The 24,575-nt window shown below is 35.7% G+C and overlaps 2 protein-coding genes across 2 annotated transcripts; both read left to right on the top strand.

Moving 5' to 3' along the window:
- Positions 1-30: 30 nt before the first annotated feature.
- LOC103838480 (putative disease resistance protein At4g11170) lies at positions 31-19,095 on the top strand. The gene is made up of 4 exons (XM_009114929.2): positions 31-3,695; positions 15,223-16,330; positions 16,468-16,773; positions 17,433-19,095. Exons 1-4 carry the CDS (start codon positions 3,223-3,225, stop codon positions 18,603-18,605), a joined length of 3,060 nt encoding a protein of 1,019 aa, XP_009113177.1. The 5' UTR covers positions 31-3,222; the 3' UTR covers positions 18,606-19,095.
- Positions 19,022-24,287, top strand: LOC117128273. The gene is made up of 5 exons (XM_033280367.1): positions 19,022-20,661; positions 20,733-21,437; positions 21,643-22,028; positions 22,107-22,188; positions 22,271-24,287. The coding sequence occupies exons 1-5, from the start codon at positions 19,783-19,785 to the stop codon at positions 22,961-22,963; spliced, it is 2,745 nt and encodes a 914-aa protein (XP_033136258.1). The 5' UTR covers positions 19,022-19,782; the 3' UTR covers positions 22,964-24,287.
- Positions 24,288-24,575: the final 288 nt, after the last annotated feature.

Genomic DNA, 24,575 nt, shown 5'->3' with positions numbered 1-24,575 from the left:
ACCCGTCTTTACAAAACACACACCTTTTGTTTTCTCAAACTTTGTTTTTCGTAAGCGACACGACCGACGTTCAAGAAATATCTAAACAGTAACTATACATTTTGTATCCAAGACCATGGGAGGACCTAGAAGATAATTTAACCTGTGACACAATACATATAATATGTGTAAATATATAAAATATAGTGACTTAATTTATATATACATATATTTTTTAACAAATTCATTAGTCACTAAAAGTTCACATCTTCTAAATTTCAAAATATACTGACAAAAATAATTAAATTTCAGAAAATAAATCATATAAAAAGTGAAAAATATTTTTTATAATTTTAAATCTTCTATTTTGAGTAATAATAATAAATTATATAAAGAACATAGTAGTTTTATTATAACCTGAACTTTTGAACCATTACAGCTAAAAAAATATACTCCCTTTGTTCCACAAAGATAGATTTTTTAGTATTTTCACATATTAAAAAAAACACATTAAACTACCATGATAAATATATCGTTTTCTGTAATTTTTAATTTTCAATAACTTTTAACCAATAGTAATTCATAAAGTCACTTAATTTTCTTGAAATTTACAATTTTTTCATAGAAAACACAAAAAATACATCTTTCTCGAATAAACGTTTTTTCTAAAAGAATTATCATTAATGAATGGAGGGAGTATATTTTTTTTTCTCACAGCAAAGGAAATTTATACTAGTTAGCCACACCCTCCGCCCTTGTCCTGGACTATGCCTAATATCCATGACTTAAGAAGGGCATAAGGATTATTAACTTTTATTTTTCTTTTTGAAAAATATCGTAGTCTAAGAGTTAAGATTTAAGGGTTTTAACATCCAAGTATGAGGTTTGAATTTCAAAAAATGAAATTAAATTTCTTACACATTATATGATGTAAGACTTATTGGAAGTTAGGTCAATCTAAATAATTTGAGGAGAACTTTATTATGGAATGCATGTATTTGATCATCATATCTAATAGAATTACAGATTATATGATAAATTAATTGGTGATTTATCCAATATTAAAAAATATTTTATTTTTACATCATATATTTTATATTTACATCATATATTTTATTTTTAAGTTTAGTTATAAAATTATTTTGATGAATTATAAAAAGGCAAATTTCTCAAAGAGAACCTAAAAATGTTTCTATGACCAAAAAAACACACAAGAAAAAAAATTCAAAATAGATTTCATTAAAAAAAGTAAAATACATTTGTACCTCTAATATATATACATATAAAAAATAAAAATCGATTTTTTATTTTCAAAAAAATTTGAAACATTTTTCGAAATTTTTTGTTGTCGACTTTTTGAAAATTCTAAAAGCTTCTTTCTAAAAATTATTAATTCAAATTTTATACCCTAAATCCTAAATTCTAACCATGGTCCCTAAACTCTAATATTCCCCTCACCCCTTTCCAATTCTTAATTAGTTAATCTAGAGGTACAAATATCTTTTACCTATATAATGAAACCACTTTTGGTTATTTTGACCATTGAGAATTATTTTGTGATAAAAAACTTTTTATTGGTATCGCATAGTAAATTTTTATAAAAATTAGATATTTAAATAAAGAATTAGAAAATTTGGGAATTTACATTATTACTTGATTTGACAGATTTAAACCAATTTATAGCAATTTAAACTTATTTAAATGGTCTAGAACAGTTGACAAAAAAAATGGTCTAGAACAATTCAAAACAATATGAAGATAAATCAAATTTTAAGATAATTGTTTCTGCAATCACCAATTCCCCCCTTAAATTTTGTGCTTAAAGTCTTTGTTGAGCTTCGAGTTCATGTAACACAACCTTAATTTTCATGACTCATCTTGTCACTTACTAAAATTTCCCTTACATGCTTTCTCTCGAAAACAGCATGCCCTAATTTTCTCTCCTCTCACTCCTTCTCCAAACAACTCTTCCTACACCGTTTGCAGTCTCGGCCAGCGTCTGGTGGCTCTCGAGCCCCAGCGTTGCGCTTCTTTAATTTTATTTCTTGTCTTTTCGTTTATATGTATTCAATCTTCCCTTCTCTAGGGTTTCACCCTCTTCTCCTTGGAGCTGAGTCGGTTTTTGCCCTCGTGAAGAGCTTTTAGAGACATATTTGTGTAGCCTTGGTCTTTGGTTTGTCTCTAACTCTTTTGTCAATCCTTGTTCTCTTGCTGTTGCAGGCTCTGGTTTTTGTTGTTCTAAGTTCTGTGCCGCCATTTGACCTGGATCTGGTCGGAGTTTTGCGGTCACATAGGTTTGTTGTGTCTGGACACGCTGATGTTTGCTGTGTTTGGCTCAATGGTGGGTGTTCAGTTGTGCTGATGTCATCCTCTTCGTTCTGGTTGATGAACTCTCAATTCTTCGTTGGCCTCTCTGAATGATTGTCTGTTATAGATGCATGAACGTGTATGAGTCTTCGCTCCTTGCCTCTGTTCTGTAGAAGAGAATGGTTGGTATCCTCTATGGATTGTAGCGGACTGACTCTCCTAGTTTTGTTTGTTGTTTCTTGTTTCGTCAATAGAGGTGGACGAGCGTTATTAGATTGAGCACGATCGAGAATTTTTCTCTTCTCAAGCTTATTCTCTAGTTTCTTTAATCCTTGCGGTTCTGGTTAATCTCTTGAGTTTTCTGTTTTGTGTTTATGTCTCAGTTTTGTGTTGATCGGTTTTATATTCCATCACCGAACCCCATCATGTATCCTTCCTAGTTTAGTATAGTGAAGAAAGTTTAATAAACCTTCTTTTGGTCATGTTTTCTCATTAGGTGCTATTTTTGTGATAAAAATTTAAAAATGTTATACCAGAAAATTTCTCATTAATTTTTCCTTTTAAAATATATTTGAGCCCATAGTCTTGCATGCATCAAACGTCAGAGAGGGTTGTAATCACTAATTTCCTCAAAAGGGCCGAAAGTCTTAAATGAAAAATATAAATAAATTCAAAGAAACCTTGTCTTCTCTGAAGTTTCCTCTTTCTCATTACGCGTTGGCGTTATTAGACACCGTAACGGGATGGAATGTTATGGGAATACTAATCTATAAATAAATAATCTTACGAAGTCAGCCAACATATTAAAATGTGGAACTATCCCCACCTGTAAGATAACTCATATCATAAATCTAGCACCAAGATAATCTTTTTTTTTTTTTTTATTAAAGTACGAAGATAATCCTTTCATGAGTTTACACCTAATCTCCTATCCCCATGACAGATCCTTCTTCATCTTCCTCAACCTCTTGGAGATACGATGTCTTCCCTAGTTTCAGAGGAGAAGACGTCCGTAAAAACTTTCTCAGTCACTTGCTCAAAGAATTTGAAAACAAGGGAATATTGACTTTCAGAGATGACCAGATCGAAAGAAGCCATAGCATCGGTCCTGAGCTAGTAGAAGCCATAAGAGAATCTAAGATCTCTGTGGTTTTGTTCTCGGAGAACTATGCTTCTTCAAGCTGGTGCTTGGACGAGCTGGTTGAGATCTTGAAGTGCAAGGAAGAACAAGGACTCAAAGTGATGCCGATCTTTTATAAAGTGGATCCATCTGAAGTAAGAAAACAAACCGGAAAGTTCGGAATGGGTTTCTTGAAAACATGTCACGGAAAGACGGAGGAGCAACAACAGAGTTGGAGGCAGGCGTTGACCGATGCTGCCAGTATTGTTGGCGACCATCCGCAAGATTGGTGAGTTTCTCTTTTTTTTTGTCCATTTTGCAATATTGGTTATATAAATTCTTAGGACATCTACAATGATATAAATTATAAAAATAAGAGCAGCTCTTATAATAAAATAACTAGATGATAATCCGCGTCCAGCGCGGGATGAGTTTTTTTTAAATGTAATATAATTTATTATTATAAATAATATACATTTTTATCGATAACTTTTATTTACATTTGATTAGAGATGAGCATTCGGGTGCCATTCAGGTTCGGTTTGAGTTTATTCGGGTTTCATGTTTTTAGGGTTACATATTTTAGCCATTTTCGTGTATTTATAAATATCATTTTAGGTTCAGTTCGGATTCTTGCGAGTTAGTTCGGATAACCAATTTAAATTATTTTAAAAAATTTAATATTTATATATACTTTAAATTTTTCAAAATATGAAAATAAAATAATATATAACATACAAATTTTAATAATGTACGAAAAAAATACTTAAACTTAACATAAAATTGGGTTAGCTTACACATTTGGATAGAATATGTAAGCTTACATATTTTATAGATAGCTTTCAGTTTTGAGTGTTCAAATAATATAGTGAACCGTTTAATTGTACCAAAAACCAGTTCATTCAGCTAATCCTCATAAACCGACTCTTATCTGTCGTGAGTTTGCTCTGATGGCGGAAAACTCTTTGACAATCTAAAGAAAGCCGTCTTCCTCCTCAAAACGGAGTCTCTCCCATCTTTGTGGATCCCTTTACTGTTTGTGCATCTATGAACTCCAGAACAATGAGATTTGATTTCTCACCCACGTCGCATTTGATGTGAAACCACAGCTGCTCCTCCGATCAGCAATTCAGTTCTACTCAAAGCCCTAACGGAAGCATCGTCCCTACTCTACAGTCACCACCGAGTTCAACATTGTCAGTGCGGTCATCACTATCCTATCCAAAAAAGAAACCTATAGAGCATAAATAGCATATTAGCTAAAATAATGGTCGATCAAATATCCAACACCAACATTCGAAGTGAAGGTTGCGTTCGAAGTTGATAGTTTATCACTTAAACGTATTTGTCGAGAAAACTAAGAAAAAATACGTAGAGTTCTTTACACTACAAGAAAACATCGGGATACTGAGGGAAAAAATCGTCGGTATGTCGTCGGAATAACGCTATTCCGAGGACATACCGACGAAAAAAATCCTCGGAAATAACTCCTCGGAAATTCATAATTCCTCGGAATTCCGTCGGAATTTTCCGACGGAATTCCGAGGAAACAAAATTCCGAGGATACTCCGAGGACACGAAGTTCGTCGGAAGGTTCCTCGGAAAATACCGAGGGAATTCCGATGGCCCAATCCTCGGAAGTTTCGACGAAATATTCCTCGGAATGTTTATCGGAAAATACCGAGGAACATTCCGAGGAACTCATCTCCCTCGGAAAATTCCGAGGGAGTGGAGTTTCTCGGAAAATTCCGAGGAACTTTTTCCCTCAGAAAATTCCGAGGAACTTAAAGTTCGTCGGAATTTGCCGAGGGGAGAAAGTTCCTCGGAATTTTCCGAGGAACTCCATTCCCTCGGAATTTTGAAAAAATTTATTTTTTTAAAAAATTTATTTTTTTTTTTAAAATTAATTTTATTTTTAAAAATTAAAATTTTTAAAATTTAAAATTAAAATTGAATAAAACATAAAATAAAACATAGTAGATAATATTCAAATTTAAATAAAACATTCAGAGTTTTTGGAAAAAAAAAAAACTACGGGTCTTGAATGTTCGGGAACGTCTCGTTCGGGTACATCCTCTTCATCATCTCCATCATCTGCTCGTTCAGCCTCTTCTGGGTCTCATAGCCCGCCTGTTGAGCTGCCATCTGAGTCTCCAACGCAGATATCCGATCATCCTTGTCCTTCAGCTGAGCCGTAAGAACTTCTGGATCAACATACGCATGTGGTGCAGAAGAAGGAGCAGCCGACCGGGAGCGACGACCCAAACCGACCAAACGTCCCTTTTTCTTTGGAACCGACTGAAATATAAATAACCAAGTTTAGATAATTTAAATTGATGATAAAATAAAAATCAAGAAATAATTAAATTGAACTTTTAAAAAAAAAAAACTTACCGATTCAACGATTTCGTTGATTCGAACCCGAGACAAGTTGGTCGAGGCCGTCGAATCGTCATCATCGGTTTGAAGCTGAGACACTTCGTCATACACCTGAGTTTGGACCAGGTCGACCACGTCCCTCACAAGACCATCATCAATCTGGCCGGTCTTCTTGTTGGTATACGCCCTTTTCATAAGGGCGAGATCATCAACTGGGTGGCCTTCATTTTCTTCCGCCTTGAAAAAAAATAAATTAGACAAACATTAGAAATTTGAAAATGCAAAAAAATAAAATTCTGAAACTTAAATAATTGAAGAAAAAGCGGTTGAGCTTACCATGCGATCCGCCAGAGTGGCAATAGATTGAGCACCCAAGTTATGCTTGTAGATGCCCTTTCCTTTACGGTCGCTCCTGCGGTTGTTGGAGTTGGTGGAAGAAGTTTCTTTCGTCTCTTTTTATCCCAATGCGCACACAACTCCTTCCAGACCGTGTCGTTCATCGACTTTGGGACCTTTTAATTTAAAAAAAAAAAGTTTAATAATTTTAAAAATAGTGTAATAAATTAAAAATTGTTAATAAATTAAAAACTACCTTGTTTACTTCCCACTTCTTCTTCCACTCGTACATCTGCTTCCCATAGTTGTCCATAACTTTATGGACAAAATGGTGATAGATAGAGAGCGTATCATCGGCATTCCAGTTGAATTCTTGCTGAAATAGTTTAAAAATAGTTTTTAAACACAAAAATATAATAGTTTAATAATTACAAAAATCGTCGTTTTAATAAATAAAAAATAGTTTAATAATTAAAAAAATAATTTAATAATTACCAAAATAAGTTTTAATAATATTTAAAATGTCTAATAAATATAGAAATTAGTTTAATAATTACAAAAATAAGTTTTAATAATATTTAAAATGTCTAATAAATATAGAAAATAGTTTAATAATTACAAAAAATAGTTTTAATAATATAAAAAATATAATTTAAAAATTAGAATACTTACCGCAAACTGCTGAAACCACAGATGCTGCTTCTCGACAGGGAAGTGAGTGAAAGTCGGATGTCCGCTGTCGAGGGCCGAGTACATCATACGGTTGATCCATGCGCTGATCCCATTCCCGGATCGGTTGAACCTAATAAAAAAAAATTATTAATAAAAAAATAGTTTAAATAAAAAATAGTTTAAAAAATAAAAGTTTAAATTACCATGTTTGACCATGTCCATGTGGATACTCAGTGAGATAGGGAAGATGGTCACGACCGGGCTGTCGAACCAACTCCGCAACCCTCATCACTCCCAGAGGACCGGGTGCAGCAGCGGGACCAGGAGCGGGTGCAGCAGCGGGAGCGGGAGCAGCATGAGCGAGTAATGGAGAGGGAGATGTATGGTATGAGCTGTGGGGCGAAACGGAATCCTGAACATGGCTGGAAGAACCCCGAGACTGGCTCCCCATACCACCCCGGCTACGACGCTGGCGAGCCGGATCTGATCATCATTAGACCTGTAAATTAAAAAAAAACATATTTAAAAATTAGTTCTAATAATTTTAATTAAAAAAAACAGTTTAAATAAAAAAGTTTTAATAAATAAAAAATAGTTTAAAAATTTTAAAAATAGTTTAAATAAATCCCAAAAACATAATAATTACGAAAAATAGTTTTAAAAATGTTTAAAATGTTAAATAATTACAAAAATAGTTTTCATAATATTAAAAATGTTTAATAAATATAGAAATTTATATTTTACATATAAAATACAAAAAAATGTTTTTAAATATTATATAAATGATTTTTAATCTTAAAAAAGTTTTATAGATTTTAAAAATGTTTAATAAATATATAAATGAATTTAAAATGCAAAAAATAGATTTTATATACAAAAAACGTTTTCAATATATATATATAATTTCAAATTCGATTTTTATAACCACAAAATTAATAAAAACTCTAAAAAAAAAATTCAAATCAAGTGAAATACATAATCAAACTCGATTTTACACAAATCTACCATTCACCCTAACAAAATCTATAAATCTCATTCCAAAATCATCAAATCTACTTAAAAACCATACAAATCTAACCTAAAAGAGTGGGATAGGGTTCTTACATGATTATGGGGGAGGATTAGGGGAGATTCGCCGGAAAAACGCGAGAGAGAACGGTGGAGTCGCCGGAAATCGCGAGAGGAGAGGCTCAGCGGCGCGGAGAGAAAGAGAGAAATGGGGAAGAAGATCGGGCTCGCCCTAATATTATGAGGCGTCCGACGGAAACTATCCGTCGGAATTTCCTCGGAAATATTTAATATTTCCGTCGGAATTTCCTCGGAATTCTTTGATTCAATTTTCCCGAAATATTTGGCGGCTTGGTTTACCCGGTTAAATGAAAATATTCCGACGAACAACGATTCCTCGGAATACCCTCGGTAATCTCCGAGGAATTTCTGAGGAACCAGGGTTTGGGGTTTTTAAACATCGATTATTTTCGCCGTATTTCATTTCTTATACAATTATAATGCATACCATTGAGGATTCTTTGTATAGATGATCATAAACCATGAAATAACACAATTTCAAAAATAATTGTAAGTATTCCCTTTACCATTTATTAAAGTGTATAAGTGTTTCTCTTATGTTGTGTGGTTTTCGTTCATGCAATCGTAAAAGTGTTTGTTATTGGATAAAACACCAAAGTTCATAGTTCCAAACATCATAATCTGGTTATGACACTTAATGAAGGTTATATACGTGTTATTCAATCCGTAAAACGTTGTTTTCGATTTAAAACCCCCAGTTCCTCGGAATTTCCTCGGAATATACCGAGGAGATTCCGAGGAAATCCTTATGTTCGTCAGCATTTCCTCGGAATATACCGAGGAGATTCCGAGGAAAAAGAATCTATAATCAAATCCCCATCTCCTCGGAATTTCCTCGGAATTTTCCGAGGAAATGCCGACGAACATAAAGAGTTCCTCGGAATTTCCTCGGAATTTTCCGAGGGAATTCCGAGGAACTTGGGGTTTTCAATCGAGAAGATCTATTCCGAGGAAATTCCGAGGAAAACCTATCTGTCCTCGGAATTTCCTCGGAATTTTCCTTAAAAAAAAAAAAAAAAAAAAAGGTCGACGCTAGTCTGTTTCCGAGTCGTCATCACCAGATGAATCTGAATCTGGATCTTGGTGAAACTCTCCAATCACTGGTTCATCCTCTACGTGAACGGCGGCTTCTTCTCCGAAGTCAGTTAAATCGACTACAAGGCCAACTCCACCTAAATCTTCTGCTGCACTTAAGTTGCCGGATGTGCTTGGTTGTAGTGGGTCTTCCAGCTCAGAACTTCCCTGAACTCGGCCTCTCGGGTTGAGTCTTGTAACAGTAACCCATGGATCATCTCTGTTCCTTACCCGGGGGTACTTGATATAACAAACCTGATCGGCCTGAGAAGCAAGAATGAAAGGATCATAATATTGCAGCTTCCGTCTTGAATTTACTGATGTAACACCAAATGCATCTGTTCTCACACCTCGATCTGGAGTGTTGTCGTGCCAGTCACAATAGAAAACAGTACAGCGCAATCCAACCATGCCCAAATACTTGATTTCTAAAATCTCATTTATGTGTCCGTAGTATACATCATCTCCTGATGCAGAACAAACACCAGCATCGTAAGTCGTACTCGAACGTCTCCTCTTCTGAGTTGTGAATGCATATCCTCGAGTACAAAATCTCGGATATGACTTCACAACAAAGTTTGGTCCAACGACCATCTCGCGTATCCAATCGTCAAATGTTTCACCTCTGGCCAAACCATCACTCACATAAGTAAACATCCATCCACCAAATTCTCTCTGCTTCATTTCTTCTAGTTCGTCCTCTGTGGCGTATCTATATTCTAACCGCTTTTCTGCCATGAAAATCCTTTCATATTGAAGAACATCTTCGCAGTTGGTGAGTAAATATGTTTGCAAATGACTGCGCTCCTGATCAGTAAGTCGACGGTCCTTTGGTTTTCCGCTAAGTCGTCCAACGTCTGTGAAAATGTCTGGAACCTTCCAATGATATGTTGCCCGTTCGCCTCTATCATCATGCCGAGCAGGTCTTCTGTTTTTGGTCTGAACTTCTGCTGGAAAGTAGTACTCGGCAAAGTTTGAAGTTTCTTCATTGATCATCTGTGCGACTATAGACCCTTCCACCCTACTTAAATTTTTCACCATCTTCTTCAAATGGAACATATACCGCTCATACAGATACATCCATCTATACTGCACAGGACCACCAAGTTCCAATTCTCTTACCAGGTGAATAACAAGATGCTCCATAACATCAAAAAATGAGGGAGGAAATATCTTCTCAAGGTTGCACTGAATCACAGCTATGTTAGTCTTCAAATTTTCAATACCTTCAAGAGTCACTGATCTTGTGCATAAATCGCGGAAGAAACCACTTATCCCTGCAATTGCTTCATGAACATTTCGTGGTAATAGTTCCTTGAAGGCAAACGGAAGGAGACGCTGCATCATTACATGGCAATCATGGCTTTTCAAGCCAGTAAACTTTCCTTCCTTTCTGTCGATACAGTTACGCAAATTAGATGCGTAACCGTCTGGAAATTCCACATCGTTTGAAATCCAATCAAAGAACGCATCCTTTCCCGCTGCATCAAGTCGGTATATGGGAAAAGGAGCCCTACCACTCTCATCAACATGAAGTTCTGAACGAGCACATATATCGACTAAATCCAGTCTTGACTTCAAATTATCCTTTGTTTTACCTTGAACATTAAGGATCGTGTTCATGAGATTGTCAAAAAAGTTCTTCTCGATATGCATGACATCTAAATTATGCCTTAGTAGATGATCCTCCCAGTATGGCAGATCCCAAAAAATACTTTTTTTGTGCCAGTTATGTAGGTTTCCAACACCATCTACCGGAAAATGCTCATGTCCACCGACGTCTGGCGTCCTTTCTGCACCAAAATCTCTAAGTTGTGTCTTCAAATCTTTCCCACGAATTTCCGGAGGTGGACTGTCAAACACCCTCTTGTTCTTCGTAAACAAATTCCTACTTCTACGATATGGATGATCTGGTGGTAGAAATCTCCTGTGACAGTCAAACCAACACGTTTTCCTTCCGTGTTTTAGTTGGAAAGCATCAGTGTTATCTTGACAATATGGACATGATAGCCTTCCATGCGTTGTCCATCCAGATAACATACCATATGCTGGAAAATCACTTATTGTCCACATTAGTACTGCCCGCATTTGAAAGTTTTCTTTATACGAAACATCGTATGTTTCAGCACCTTGAGTCCATAGTTGTTGCAACTCATATATTAGTGGCTGAAGAAACACATCAAGTGATCTCTTAGGATGCTCTGGTCCGGGAACGAGAATCGAGAGAAACAAAAACTCTCGTCGCAAGCACAAGTTTGGGGGTAGGTTGTATGGTGTAAGAATGACTGGCCATAGAGAATACTGTCTTCCACTCTTGCCAAACGGGCTGAAACCATCAGTACATAATCCAAGGTAGACATTTCTTCTCTCATACGCAAAGTCGGGATACTTTGATTGGAAATGCTTCCACGCTTTTGCATCTGAAGGATGTCTGATCTCACCATCTGTTGAGTGCTCCGCATGCCATCTCATTGGTTGCGCTGTGCGTTCAGACAGATACAGCCTCTGCAACCTTTCCGTCAAAGGCAAATACCACATCCTTTTATATGGTACTGGAACTCTTCCACTCGTATCTTTATAACGAGGCTTCCCACAAAATTTGCATGAAACCCGCTGTTCATCCGCCCTCCAATAAATCATGCAGTTGTCTCTGCATACATCTATTACCTGATACGATAAACCAAGACCAGCTACGAGTTTCTGAACCTCGTAGTATGAGCCAGGAGCTACATTATCTTCGGGTAGAATACCTTTTACATAATCAGCAATCGCATCCACACAGTCTTCAGCCAAATTATAATCCGTCTTAATGCCCATCAATCTTGTAGCAGATGATAAAGCTGAATGACCATCTCTGCAACCTTCGTACAATGGTTGCTTTCCAGCATCCAACATATCATAAAATCTCTAGCTTCGGCATTGGGTAAATCTTCCCCTCTAAAATGATCATTTACCATCTGCTCAGTACCTACACCGTAATCTACATCCGTTCTAATTGGATCTTCTAATCTAACCGCTGGCTGAGGTTCGCTAGTACTACCAAGTTCATAATCAGTTTCTCCATGATGATACCAAATTTTGTAACTTCGTGTAAACCCACTCAAATATAAATGAGTCCAAACATCCCATTCTTTAATAACTTTTTTATTTTTACAATTAGAGCAAGGACATCTTAACATACCTGTTTTTGCTTCCGGTTGTCGGTGAACTAACCCCATGAATTCGGTTATACCTTGTTGGTATTCTTCCGTAAGCAATCTCGTGTTCGGATCCAAATGAGGTCGATCGATCCAAGAACGAAAATAATTTGAAGAAGACATGTTTTTTATGAATCAAATTCGTGTGTAAAGAAAGTGAGAGGGAGGATGAAGATATGGTGTGAATGAAGAGGAAGAGGGGTGCTTGTATTTATAGTTGAAATCCTGCCGACGGTCCGAGGAAATTCCGACGGAATTCCGATGCAAACGGCTAGTTCGTCGGAATTTCCTCGGAATTTTTAAAATCCCCCAACGGCTCTCCAACGGCTCTCTAACGTCTATAATATTTCCTCGGAATTCATCGGTTTTTTCCGAGGAATACTAGTTTCCTCGGTATTCCGTCGGAATATTCCGACGAAATGAATTTTCCTCGGAATTCCGTCGGAATATTCCGACGGAATTCCGAGGAAGCAAAATTTTGTGTTTCCTCGGAATTGCCTCGGAAATGCCTCGGTATATTCCGAGGAATTCATTTTCCGTCGGAACGTCCGTCAGAATACCGCTGTTTTCTTGTAGTGTTAAAAGGAATGTATTTATTTGCATTAAATTCATAATTTTCGTGAGAAACGTTCTCTGCGTGACACCTCAGCATTTTGCAAAATAAAAGCTTTTTATGAAACCACGTCACACACTTTGTCAATAACCTTTAAAGAAAGTTTTAAAAGTGCTTCTCCTTTAATATATAGAAGATAAAACTAATGGTTAAAGTAAAAGAAAGGGAGGAAAAAATGGAAAGAGCTGCTTTTCCCTAAGAGACAAAAGAAAATTCTAAGAGTTTTTTTCTAATTGATTTACAGTATAACCTCTATAATTTAATATTTTATAAATTAATAATCTTTATAAATAATAAATTTTTCCGGTTCCAACTTGGACCGGTTCAAAATTTGAAACAAATCGATAAAATAATAAGATAATAACCTTTTAAAAAATTCCATGTAAATATATGGTCTCATTCAAATTATAAATTAATAATTATATGTATACATATTTTAGATAAGTAAAAACCTATTATTATATTGTTTGTTTTATATTCACAATGGAATTATCTTTATATTTTTTTAACACTTAATATATTTTTAATAAGATTTAGTAATATTATATTTAAAAACCACATTTAAGTCCTAAGATATATATTATATACACCAAAAATATAATAAAATTAATATAAATGTCAAATTTCAAAAAATAACAATTAATGTCTATAGACTATAATCAAATATATTTTTATATTAGAATAAATATATCTTAAAATAAAAAATCTAAAAAAAGAAACTTTTGTAAATTAATATCTCTGTAAATTAATAAAATTTCAAAGTCTTAACATTATTAATTTATAGAAGTTTTACTGTAATTCCTTTTATGTTTAAAATTTAAACTTTAAATATTTTATAATTACATAAAAGACTAGAGCACTTGTCTTACCATTGCTACCATTGCTGATGCTCTTAGTTGACTAATTGTTGGAGGTAAGCATAATTTAGATGAAGAACAAGTCCACTGTTCATTGATATGATAACCACTTATTTGATTTGTTGACTATTTTTCTATAATGTTTCCGAAATGATAGATATAGATATAGAACAGTTAGAGCAACATTATTGGTTAGGATCTAAAATGAAGTTTCTAAACAAATTACTATTATTATTTAATACAATTTGATTCTATAATTAAACTTAATTTTTTTTTAAACGTAAAAAATCAATAAGTGGATAATAAGTGAACATATGTGGTATTAAAAATTCTAGTGAATTTCTCATAAGATCACCTCCATCAATAGGATGGATGTGGGTATCAAACAATTATTAAATTAGCAAAAAAAAAAAAAAGAGAAGTGAGGGAGTGATAAGGTTTCGGTACAGAGAGTTCATTGTGACTCTTTTGCATTCTTAATTTACAAGTGGCAACCATTCATTTGTTTAGTTTATTATATAATTTTAAAAAAAAATTTAACTAAAAATGTACTAAATAACTATATAAAAATGGATGAGAACCATTGTGTAACCATCAAGGTTGCTCTTATATATATAACCACTGAAGCTGTGATTTCTGCTTTCTCCACTCCCATCATTGTAATTTGTAAGAAAGCTAACTAAAACAGTGAGTAAAGGTTTTATAAGTTTACAAAATGTTGTTAGGGAAACTGGAAAGTGACATGAAGGCAAAATTAGCATAATGGCATAGATGGAAATTTTAAAGGCATGCCAACGTTTATGGTTGTTAGCATCGAATCATAAAAAAATTCTACAAAATATAATACATATTTGTGGATTTCCTAAATAATAAAAATGTAGACAACATTTATGGTTTTTAAAAACATTTATCAAGTTTTTATTATTAAACTTTGTAACTAATTCTACATTAGATAATTAAATTACTCAATGTTTCTTTTGACATTATCAAACAAATGTACAATTTATCAAATTTAGGTTTGATAAATATTTCAAAATGCAATCAAAATTATAATTGCCAATCAATCCAATTACTCTAGTTCCTTAACAATTAACTATTGTCTACATTTTTATTATTTAGGAAATCCACATATACATTATAAGTTCATGCTTTTTAATTCTAATCATCACAGTGCTTTCATCATATAATTTCATGTTCTTATAATTATATTATGCTCCAGATGATACCCTTGATCTTTTAATTTTTTTTTTTGTAGCCATAAGCGAATGTATCTCTTTTCTATTTAAACACATCACTGTTTTACATGTCAAGCTCATATTAATGTTCACAAAGACCATTTAAGTAGAAATCCTTAATAAAATAAAATATTATCACTAACTGATGTAATTATATATTATTATTTTTAATTTTTTTATTAATCAATATTTTATTTGAAGTACTTCTTGAAATATAAAATATAATGTATCTAAACATCTTAAATCGTGATCATATTATTTATGATTTTTTTTTATTCACACGCATGTACATGATATAAAATTTCTTACACCAATTCATAGATACCCTAATTAAATGGTACCCTTATTTTATTATTATTACCAGGGACAATGAAGCAGACATGATCACAACAATTGCCAAGGATGTATTAAATAAATTAAATGCGACACCATCAAGAGATTTCGAGGACTTAGTTGGAATTGAATCTCACATTGCAAGAATGAAGACTTTGCTATGCCTTGAGTCTCAAGAAGTGAGGTTAGTAGGGATATGGGGTCCTGCAGGCATTGGTAAAACCACTATAGCTAGAGCTTTATATAACCAATTTCATGAGAACTTCAAACTTTCTATCTTTATGGAGAACGTGAGTGAAAGTTATGGTGGAACTAACCTCGATAGCTATGGTTTAAAGCTGGGCTTACAACAAAGGTTTCTGTCAAAACTTCTTGATCAACACGGTTTGAGAATACACCATTTAGGCGCAATAAAAGAAAGGCTTAAGAACCAGAAAGTCCTAGCCGTTCTTGATGATGTGGACAACATTGAGCAACTCCAAGCTTTAGCAAAGGAAACTCAATGGTTTGGTAACAAGAGCAGAATCATAGTGACTACACGAAACAAACAACTTTTGATTTCACACAATATCAGCCATGTTTACAAGGTGCCTTTTCCATCAAGAGAAGAAGCTCTTGCTATATTCTGCCAACACGCCTTCAGAGAATGCTATCCCTCGGATGATTTTAAGGATATTGCAATTGAATTTGCAACTCTTGCTGGTCATCTTCCGCTAGGTCTACGCGTTCTTGGTTCATTTATGAGAGGAAAAAGTAAGGAGGAGTGGGAAGTTTCTCTGCCTACACTAAAAACTAGACTCACTGGAGAGATCGAGAAACTATTAAAAGTCGGGTACGAGGGCTTACACAAAGATGACAAAGCTCTATTTCTTCACATTGCATGTCTTTTTAATGGTCATCATGAAACCTATGTGAAGCAGATGGTGGTAGCTAATAGTGACTTGGATGTTAGCTTTGGACTTAAAGTCTTGGCTGATCGGTCTCTCATACAAATATATGTGGATGGTAAAGTGGTGATGCACTCCTTGCTACGACAGTTGGGCAGAGAAGTTGTTCGCGAGCAATCTGTGGACGAGCCAGGAAAACGTCAATTCTTGATGAGTGCTAGAGAAATTTGTGGCGTTCTTTCGAATAATACTGTAAGTTTAATCCATCTTACTTACATCATTGACCCTCGGAAATTAATATTTATGATGAATGCTTGAAAGATTTTGTAGTCTGCTCAAGTTTTTCTATATAGTATTTTAAAAACTATGTTTTTCTTTTTAACTTGCAGGGCACGGATTCTGTATTAGGTATGTCGGTAGATATGTGTGACCTCAACGAAGATTTTTATATAAATGAGAAAGCATTTGAAAATATGAGGAATCTTTTATATATAAGAATCTACAGAAGTAATGATGCAAATCCAAATAAAATGAAGTTACCAGATGACGGTCTAAGTTATCTGCCACAACTAAGGCTATTGCAATGGGATGCGTATCCACACATGTTCTTGCCTTCTCGTTTCCGAACGGAATGTCTCGTGGAACTCAGCATGTCTCATAGCAAGCTTAAGACGCTATGGGGAGACAATGCTCAGGTAATATAAGCAACTGTTACTAATTTTAATTCCATGGTTTTTTTCTTCATATCTTTTCATTCCAGGTAGTATATATATTTTTTTGCATACACACACATAACATAAACTGAAAACTGAAAACTATCCAAATAGGTCATCAACAAGGGGTGAGTTCTATAATCATCCAGACTAACTTTGTGCGATTTTTAATTAGCCCTAACATTCCTCAATTCCTGCTTTGGAGGGTGAAAAATATTTTTCTACGGAGAGGTGTATGGAGTCCGGGCCAGATCACTTTGATTAACTTAAAAAAAATTGAAAGCTCTAAAATACTTACTCATAGAAAATAATAACAAATTACTTCAGATTGTTCCTACGGCTATATTTTCGCTTGTTATGTTTTTAAGTGTTAAAAGAGAAGCATATCAAGCTATCTAAAAGTTTTGTAGATTAAGGGTATGTATTACTAATCATATATTATAGTCTAAGATCGATGTATGTGTAAGCTCGTTAAGAGTTTCTCTTTCCATATCGGTGTGTATACCATGTTTTGTTATAAACGAATGAAGTTTTTGGCTTTCCCTAGTAATACTTACTCTTTTAACATATCTGTATAGATTTATGTGATTTGATAGCATTCACCAACATTTTATTGACTTAATCGTTATTTTTGTGTGCAGCCGCTCAGAAATCTCAAGAATATGAATTTAAGCAACTCTCCGAATCTTGAAAGCTTTCCAAATCTTTTGGAAGCAACAAAGCTGGAGAGATTGGATTTGAGTTGGTGTGAGTCTTTGGTGGAGCTTCCTTCTTCTATACAGAACCTTCATAAGCTGAGCTTGCTAGAGATGTCTTGTTGCACAAGTCTAGAGATCTTACCAACCAACATAAACTTAGCTTCTCTATCTCGCCTCCACTTTAGAAATTGCCTTCGACTGAAAACGTTTCCAGAGATTTCAACAAATTTAAATTATCTGAAAATAAAAGGCACCGCGATCACTGAGGTTCCTCCATCAGTCAAGTCCTGGCGTAGAATTGAAGAAATTTGCATGGAAAGTACTGAGGTGAGGATATTAATGAATCTTCCTTATATTTTGGACACTCTATGTTTGAGGGGTAATACTAAACTGGTGGCTATCGCAAACTACCTCATAAGGCTACGTCGCCTGCGCATGATCGACATCTCTTTTTGCGTCAGTCTCGTGTATCTACCGAAGCTTCCGTACTCAGTACGCTATTTAACAGCTTTTAACTGTGAGTCCCTTCAAAGGTTACATGGCCCTTTTCGTAACCCAAGCATCCGCCTCAAGTTCACTAATTGCTTGAAGCTAGATCATAACGCACAAGAAATGATCCACCAATCTGTTTTTGATGTTGTTATCTTACCTGGCGGACAAGTGCCCGCATACTTCACTCACCGATATAATGGTAACAGTGGTTTTTATCATTTCACGTTCGATGGATCTGTCAGCTTCTATAGCTTTAAGGTATGTCTAGTGCTAGCAGCGGGTACGAGATTCGAAAGTTGTCACACATCTTTCTACACAAGCTTTCGTGGCGATCCGATAAAGAAGTATTACACATATATGTTGAATCAGCCCCAGCTTAAAGTGGATCATATATGCATGTTTGAGTGTGTTTTGTCACCTGACTACGATGGTCCGCCGTATTTGGGAACTCGTCCTAGTACGACCAAATTGTTCAAGTTTGACTTCAATTGTAATTATGGCTGCAAAGTTCTGGAGTGTGGTGTACTATTCTTGGAGGCTCGTAAATCTTTGATCGCTGCGAAAAGAGCCGAGTCTAGTTCCACATGTCCAAGGCCTGCTAAAAGATCCAAGGCACAAGTGTGATTGTGTGAAGCTTATAGATTTTGTTCATTTCATATGCTTTTAAGACAGGCACACGTTTACAATATTATAGAGTCTTACAAGTTTTAATCTGGGTTTTAATACTCTCTTTGTTGTGCTCTACGTAGTAGGTAGTAGGACCGGAGGAAACCATAAATTTTTCTTTTAAGGTAGGTCTGTGCCCTTTAATCTAATTATTATAAAACCGAAAATTTAAAAATTCTTATATGTTATATGGATGATGTTATATTGTTATTCCACTATACAAAGTTATGATTGGTTAGCATTTTAAAGTAACTAACGTAAGTGGAAATTTTATTATTCTCACGTACACAGGTACACTAAATAGTTTTTTTTTAGGGAAATCTGTTTTTTTAGAGCAAAAAAAAAGGTAACTATGTCCCTTTAGACTAATCTGTACTACTTTATGTCCTATTAGACTAATTTTTTCGAAAATGGCAGTAATGCCCTTAAAATTGTAATTTTTTGAAAAAGATAAATAATGAGTTCGACAAGCGGGATCGATCGATCCAGATTTACAAGTTACAGTGGATCGCTCGATCCCGATAATTATTCAGAACAAAAAAAAACGCGAAATATATACTGATCGACCTGGTCCATTTCACTCGATCGGCGAAGGTCGATTCCTTACAGATCGACCGATCCACTAAGAATAGATCGATCGATCCCGTGCCCAGGAAAGAATCCCAAATCGATTTTTTTGGTTTTGTATGATTATATCCGGGTTGATTCCCACTTGATTTGAACCGACCAAGCATGATTTCAACTTTTTAAGCTCGATTTCTCTGGGACAAAACCCTTAATTTCCCATTCACGAACAAAGGGAGAGAAAATCAAATTCTCACCCAAAGTTCATTAACCCTAACTCACTCAATTCTCTGATTTGGACGATTATTTGGCCTAACTCATACAATTTCGTGAGCTTTTTACGAATCTATCACTCTTTAGTTCGTTCTGCAAAGGTATGAAACTCTATCTCCACTTCTTTTTAGAGTTTGAAATTAGAAAGGTAAAAGGTAGATTTTTGAGTTAGTTAAGATATTTAGACTTCAATCATGTGTTAAGGTGATGATTAGAGAAGATTTTGTACACAATCATGGTTTAAATCATATTTTCGGGATAGATTTAGGGATTTTAGGTTTTTGTTATTAATAGATATATGTTGTATTGTTTTCAAATTTCAGGTATGGAGTTGGAGTTGCCTAATCGTTTATACGGTGAGGGATTGGAACCTCAGGTTAAGAAGATTAATAACAGCTGCCGACTAAAACTTCTCGAGTTGCTAAAAGAAAAAATGGAACCAGAATTCGATGAAGTTATGAAAGATCCCATTTTTTCACAGATTATGGTTATCCAGAAGAATGATCTGAAGTTTTCGGCGAGGTTGGTACACTCTTTTTTGTGTAAGGAGTTGATGACAAGCAAGAGACATGAGAAGTGGTTCACTTTCGCTAGGAGACCTCTGCGTTTTGGATTGCAAGAGTATCATGCTGTCACTGGTCTGAAAGTGAAGCGAGAGAATAACAGTGGGCTAGTGACATGGAAAGACGATAATGGTTTTTGGAGCAAGCAGATAAAGACAAATGGAAAAATAAATTTGCAGATCATAAAAAAGAAGCATTTGGAAGAGAGCAATACCTGGACTTGGGTTGATAGGGTGAGACTGATATATCTTTGCGTTATTATGGGTGTGGTGATGGGAAAGGATGAGAAGGTGAATATCCCGCATCTGTACATGAAGTTGGCGATGGATTTGGAGAAGCTTCGGAATTATCCATGGGGTCTGTATTCGTTTGATTTCCTTCTGAAGCAAATTGATAAAACAAGGCATAAATTAGAGCAGAAAGAGGGGTATCTGATGGAAGGATTCTTGTTTGGTTTCCAAATTTGGATAATGGAAGCTGTTCCTGCTTTAGGAGAGATTTGTGGCACAAAAGTCAGTAAAGATTTTACAGGTCCACTGTGTGGTAATTGGAGAGGATGTGCAAAATGTTCTTATGAAGATATCATTGGCGTTGAGAACTTATTCCCAGAAAACGTATGCAAATTTATTTTCAAATTAAAATATTTATTGTTTTGTTCACTTTACTAATGATTTGATTGATGTAGGGAATTTTGCATTCATTCATGGAATCCCACATAGATGGAGTGGTCCTTTTGGCAACTGATTTTGTACAGAAGGATGAGAAGAAAGATGAAAGAGTAGATCGTATTTTAGATATGATCAATAGTAAACATGATTGGAACAATCATGTTTGGGGAGTAAAAGAAGGTACGAACTCTGAATTTGAGGAATCTGGCGAAGAGAAAGGAGAGGATCAAACAGCTGATACTGAGAGAGGTGAAAATAGTCATGTTGCAGGGAATGTTGATGGCACAGCTGATGTTTCGGGAAGAAACAAGAGAAAGCATGCAGACCGAGGAGCAGAGTCAAGGAAAAAGAATGTTTTGTGCCACCTAGCTGCTTCATCAAAAGGAAATATTGACACAGATATGAAAAATTTCTTGGAGGATCTGGTACAAGCTTCTTTTACTGCTTTTGGGGAGAAATTCTGTCAGCAGTTCTCGGACAGGTTGGGTAAGATTGAGACTGAGGTTACACAACTCAGGACAGCTTCAGAGAGAACTGAGCAATTTGAGACCGTTGTAACCGACAGATTGGGGAAAATTGAGGCTGAGGTTACACAGCTCAGGACAAGTTTAGTGGTGACTGAATTGGTGGGAAAGAGTGATCAAGCAAGCGGTCCTAGCTTGACCAAAATCAACAGTGGTCCTAGCACCAGCAAAAAAGGAACTGCTCCAACAAAGAAAAAGGTAACTACTAAGAGAAAGAGTTAAAAGATGTTGAAAGCTTGGAACTAGGCGATGGAATGTAGGTCTTTGAAGCTAGGTTTGATGTAATATGTATTTGGAAGTTTGTATGTTTATTATGGATTTCGAACTTGGCGTTTATGTCTATTCTCTATTTTGAACATGAAACTTGTATGTGTAATTTGTAATTGTACGTGTTTGTCAACAGGCTGTAAAAAACCAAGAGTTAAAGACTGCTGATTCGTGTGTCAATTTACCTCGTGCAAAAGTTACTCAATCATCAGCTAGTGATCTTCGTATGGGTACACAAGAGTTTTTGGAAAGTTGCATGAAGAACCTTCCATTAGACACATTTGTGAAAGGTTTGAATCCTTCTCAAGCTAAAGTCGAAGATTCATTGGATTGGTTGGAACTTCCTAAATCATTGAAGAAGCCAACAGATTCATTGGAACTTCAAAAATCATTGAAGAAGCCAGCGGTCCGATTAGATGACCGAGATATAGAGCTAGACGGCGAAAATTTCCCTGATCGCTGCTTGGTGTTTGTGCATCCTACAGATTTTAAGAAGATGCAGGACTGGCAAGATACACGAACGTATGTTATTCCTTTGTATATATCATTCGGTTGATTTTCTTAATAATTGACATCTCTACCATTGTATTTTGTTTACAGAGCTATACAGATTGGTCCTTCTATGTTAGACGGTGATCTAGCCGGACGTATTATGTCTGCCAGCAGTTGGCTTAAAAACTACGTAAGCATTCGACTGGTTATTTCTATAAAATGTTACCTATTATATTACTGTATACATTACAGATTTGTCTTCGTTTTTGCAGGAAATTGATGCTATAATGTATGTTTTCCGGGAAAGAACAACATTGAAACGATGGAACGTAGATCGTGTTGCTTTCATGACATGCGTCTTCAGCGACCTCATTGCTAAGGATTACCAGAATTTCTGTAAGGGAATTAAAAAATACACTATGGATCCATTACTACTGCAATACGGTAAAGGTGAACTGCCTTCCCATGGAAGAACACAAATGTTGTGGAATGTCGATGTGGATCGGATGTACGTTCCTGTCTGGGTCAATTGCAACCATTGGATTGCTTTATGCATCAGTTTTGTGACTAGGAATATCCAGGTGTTTGACTGCGGGGGTAAAAAAAAAATCAAGGAAGTGGAAGCTTTCGCGCAGCTTATTCCTCGGATTGTCAAGGCCGTGCAGTCATTGACAATACAGAAGCATCTCCACATCACTCCGTACAATGTTTCCTATGTACCTATGAGTGGTCTTAACCGACTTCAATGTCATTGTGGTGTGTACACTATAAAACACATCGAATGCCACGTGCTTGGGTTGGACATATTTATGGTGAATGATGAGAACATCTGGGGAGCTCGGATAAAGATTATGTGGGATCTATGGGAAGCAGCTAATGATCTAGAACTGATTGAGAGAATGTCAAAGTATGAACCTATTAAGTGTAGTAAGCCTGCCGAGTATGTTGAGATTGATGATTTATGATTTATTGTTGGTTATGCTTTTTTAAACTTATTTTGTAATGATTTTAGGAGTTTGTGTTTTAATGGTTTTTTTCTATATACAGTACTTGATCTTACAAAATAAAAGACAACATTAACAATTGCGAATCCGGTAAATCTAAGTATATCGATCGATCTGTTCCATTACGCTCGTTTGGCAAAGCTTGATCAGGGTTCGGGATCGATCGATCTGTCTTTCGGATCGATCGATCCCGAACCCTGAGCATTATGCAGAACAAACACAAAACGCGCAGCATCTTTTGATCGACCTGTTCCAGTACGGTCGTTCGGCAAAGCTCGATCGCTTTCAGATCGATCGATCTGTCTTTCGGATCGATCGATCCCGTACCCTGAGCATTATGCAGAACAAACAGAAAACGCGCAGCATCTTTTGATCGACCTGTTCCAGTACGCTCGTTCGGCAAAGCTCGATCGCTTTCAGATCGATCGATCTGTATTTCGGATCGATCGATCCCGTACCCTGATAAGTCTATTTTATGGTTTTCATCGGTTAAATCCGGTTTAATACCCACTTAAATTGAACCGGAATAACACGATTTTACTCATAAAATCGTGATTGTGAGATCAAAACCTCACTTTTATCTTCTTCCCCAATTTTTCTTGAGAGAATGGAATCAAAACCCCCTTCACAAATCCTATCTCTCTCGATTTAACTCCGATTTGGACGATTCTTGAGCCTAACCCACACGATTTCGTGAGATAATTCCGAATCTACCACTCTTTCGGTCGATCTGTGAAGGTATGAAACTCTATCTCTACTTTTATAGTTCGAAATTTAAATAGCAAAAAGTGAAATTTTAGTGTTTTTAAGTCGTTTTGGCTTAAATCGTGTGTTAGGGTGATGATTAGTGACGATTTTCCATATAGCTCTTGCCTTAATTCGTAGTTTTAAGTTTGATTTAAAAATTTAGGGTTACTTATTTTATAAAAAAATTCCGAAAATTGGGAATTAATAGAGTGAGATTACTGATGCTGTAATGTTAGTTGTTGAGTTGCATAGGTGTTGAATCATTGTCCATGTCAATTTACTCAGTTTTACATTTGAGAACTCATTTGTAAAGGTTTGTGTGCAGAAAATGGTAAAAAAAGGACTACCGAAAAAGACCAAGGAAACAGCTGCTTCGACCTCGGCGCAGCCCGAAAGTGATGAGCCTCGGGAAGCAGCCCCTTGGCCTCGTGACCCATTGACTCCATTCTCTAAACTCCCTACAATTCATAACCGACAAATCTCAAGTAAGAAGGAGTTGAGAGAACTTGCATCCTACGCACACCGCGATTACTATGCTGGTTGGAGTGATTACCGTTTTACCGTTTTATCATGCCTGATGGACAATCCGTCACTGCAAGCTTCCACAACCCGCTATCACATCTCTGACGTCTGTGGAGAACATGGAATTCAGCCTCCTGCTGAAGTTCTTTACACGCCTCCTCCACCAGCTTCAAAACGTCGTCGTGGTTCTTCTTGCTTCTGGTCCTGACACAGACACAAAGTGGGATGAACCATTCACGGATATCTCAGTCGATCATACTCCAAACCCTTCTATGGAGTATTTGTTACCACCATATACTGGTCA

The sequence above is a fragment of the Brassica rapa genome, chromosome A09 (genome assembly GCF_000309985.2).
Source record: "Brassica rapa cultivar Chiifu-401-42 chromosome A09, CAAS_Brap_v3.01, whole genome shotgun sequence".
Lineage (NCBI taxonomy): Eukaryota > Viridiplantae > Streptophyta > Magnoliopsida > Brassicales > Brassicaceae > Brassica > Brassica rapa.
The sequence above is the reverse complement of the archived record's forward strand: the minus strand, read 5'-3'. Positions and strand labels throughout refer to the sequence as shown.

What these genes read in the sequence shown, in the direction of transcription:
- LOC117128273 (XM_033280367.1), top strand. Translation starts at nt 19,783, where the DNA reads ATGTTGTATTGTTTTCAAATTTCAGGTATGGAGTTGGAGTTGCCTAAT. An exon ending in CTGCTCCAACAAAGAAAAAG is followed by an intron (nt 21,438 to 21,642) that starts GTAACTACTAAG and finishes GTTTGTCAACAG; the next exon opens with GCTGTAAAAAACCAAGAGTT. An exon ending in GCAGTTGGCTTAAAAACTAC is followed by an intron (nt 22,189 to 22,270) that starts GTAAGCATTCGA and finishes TCGTTTTTGCAG; the next exon opens with GAAATTGATGCTATAATGTA.
- LOC103838480 (XM_009114929.2), top strand. Translation starts at nt 3,223, where the DNA reads ATGACAGATCCTTCTTCATCTTCCTCAACCTCTTGGAGATACGATGTC. An exon ending in GGCGACCATCCGCAAGATTG is followed by an intron (nt 3,696 to 15,222) that starts GTGAGTTTCTCT and finishes TATTATTACCAG; the next exon opens with GGACAATGAAGCAGACATGA. An exon ending in TATGGGGAGACAATGCTCAG is followed by an intron (nt 16,774 to 17,432) that starts GTAATATAAGCA and finishes TTTTGTGTGCAG; the next exon opens with CCGCTCAGAAATCTCAAGAA.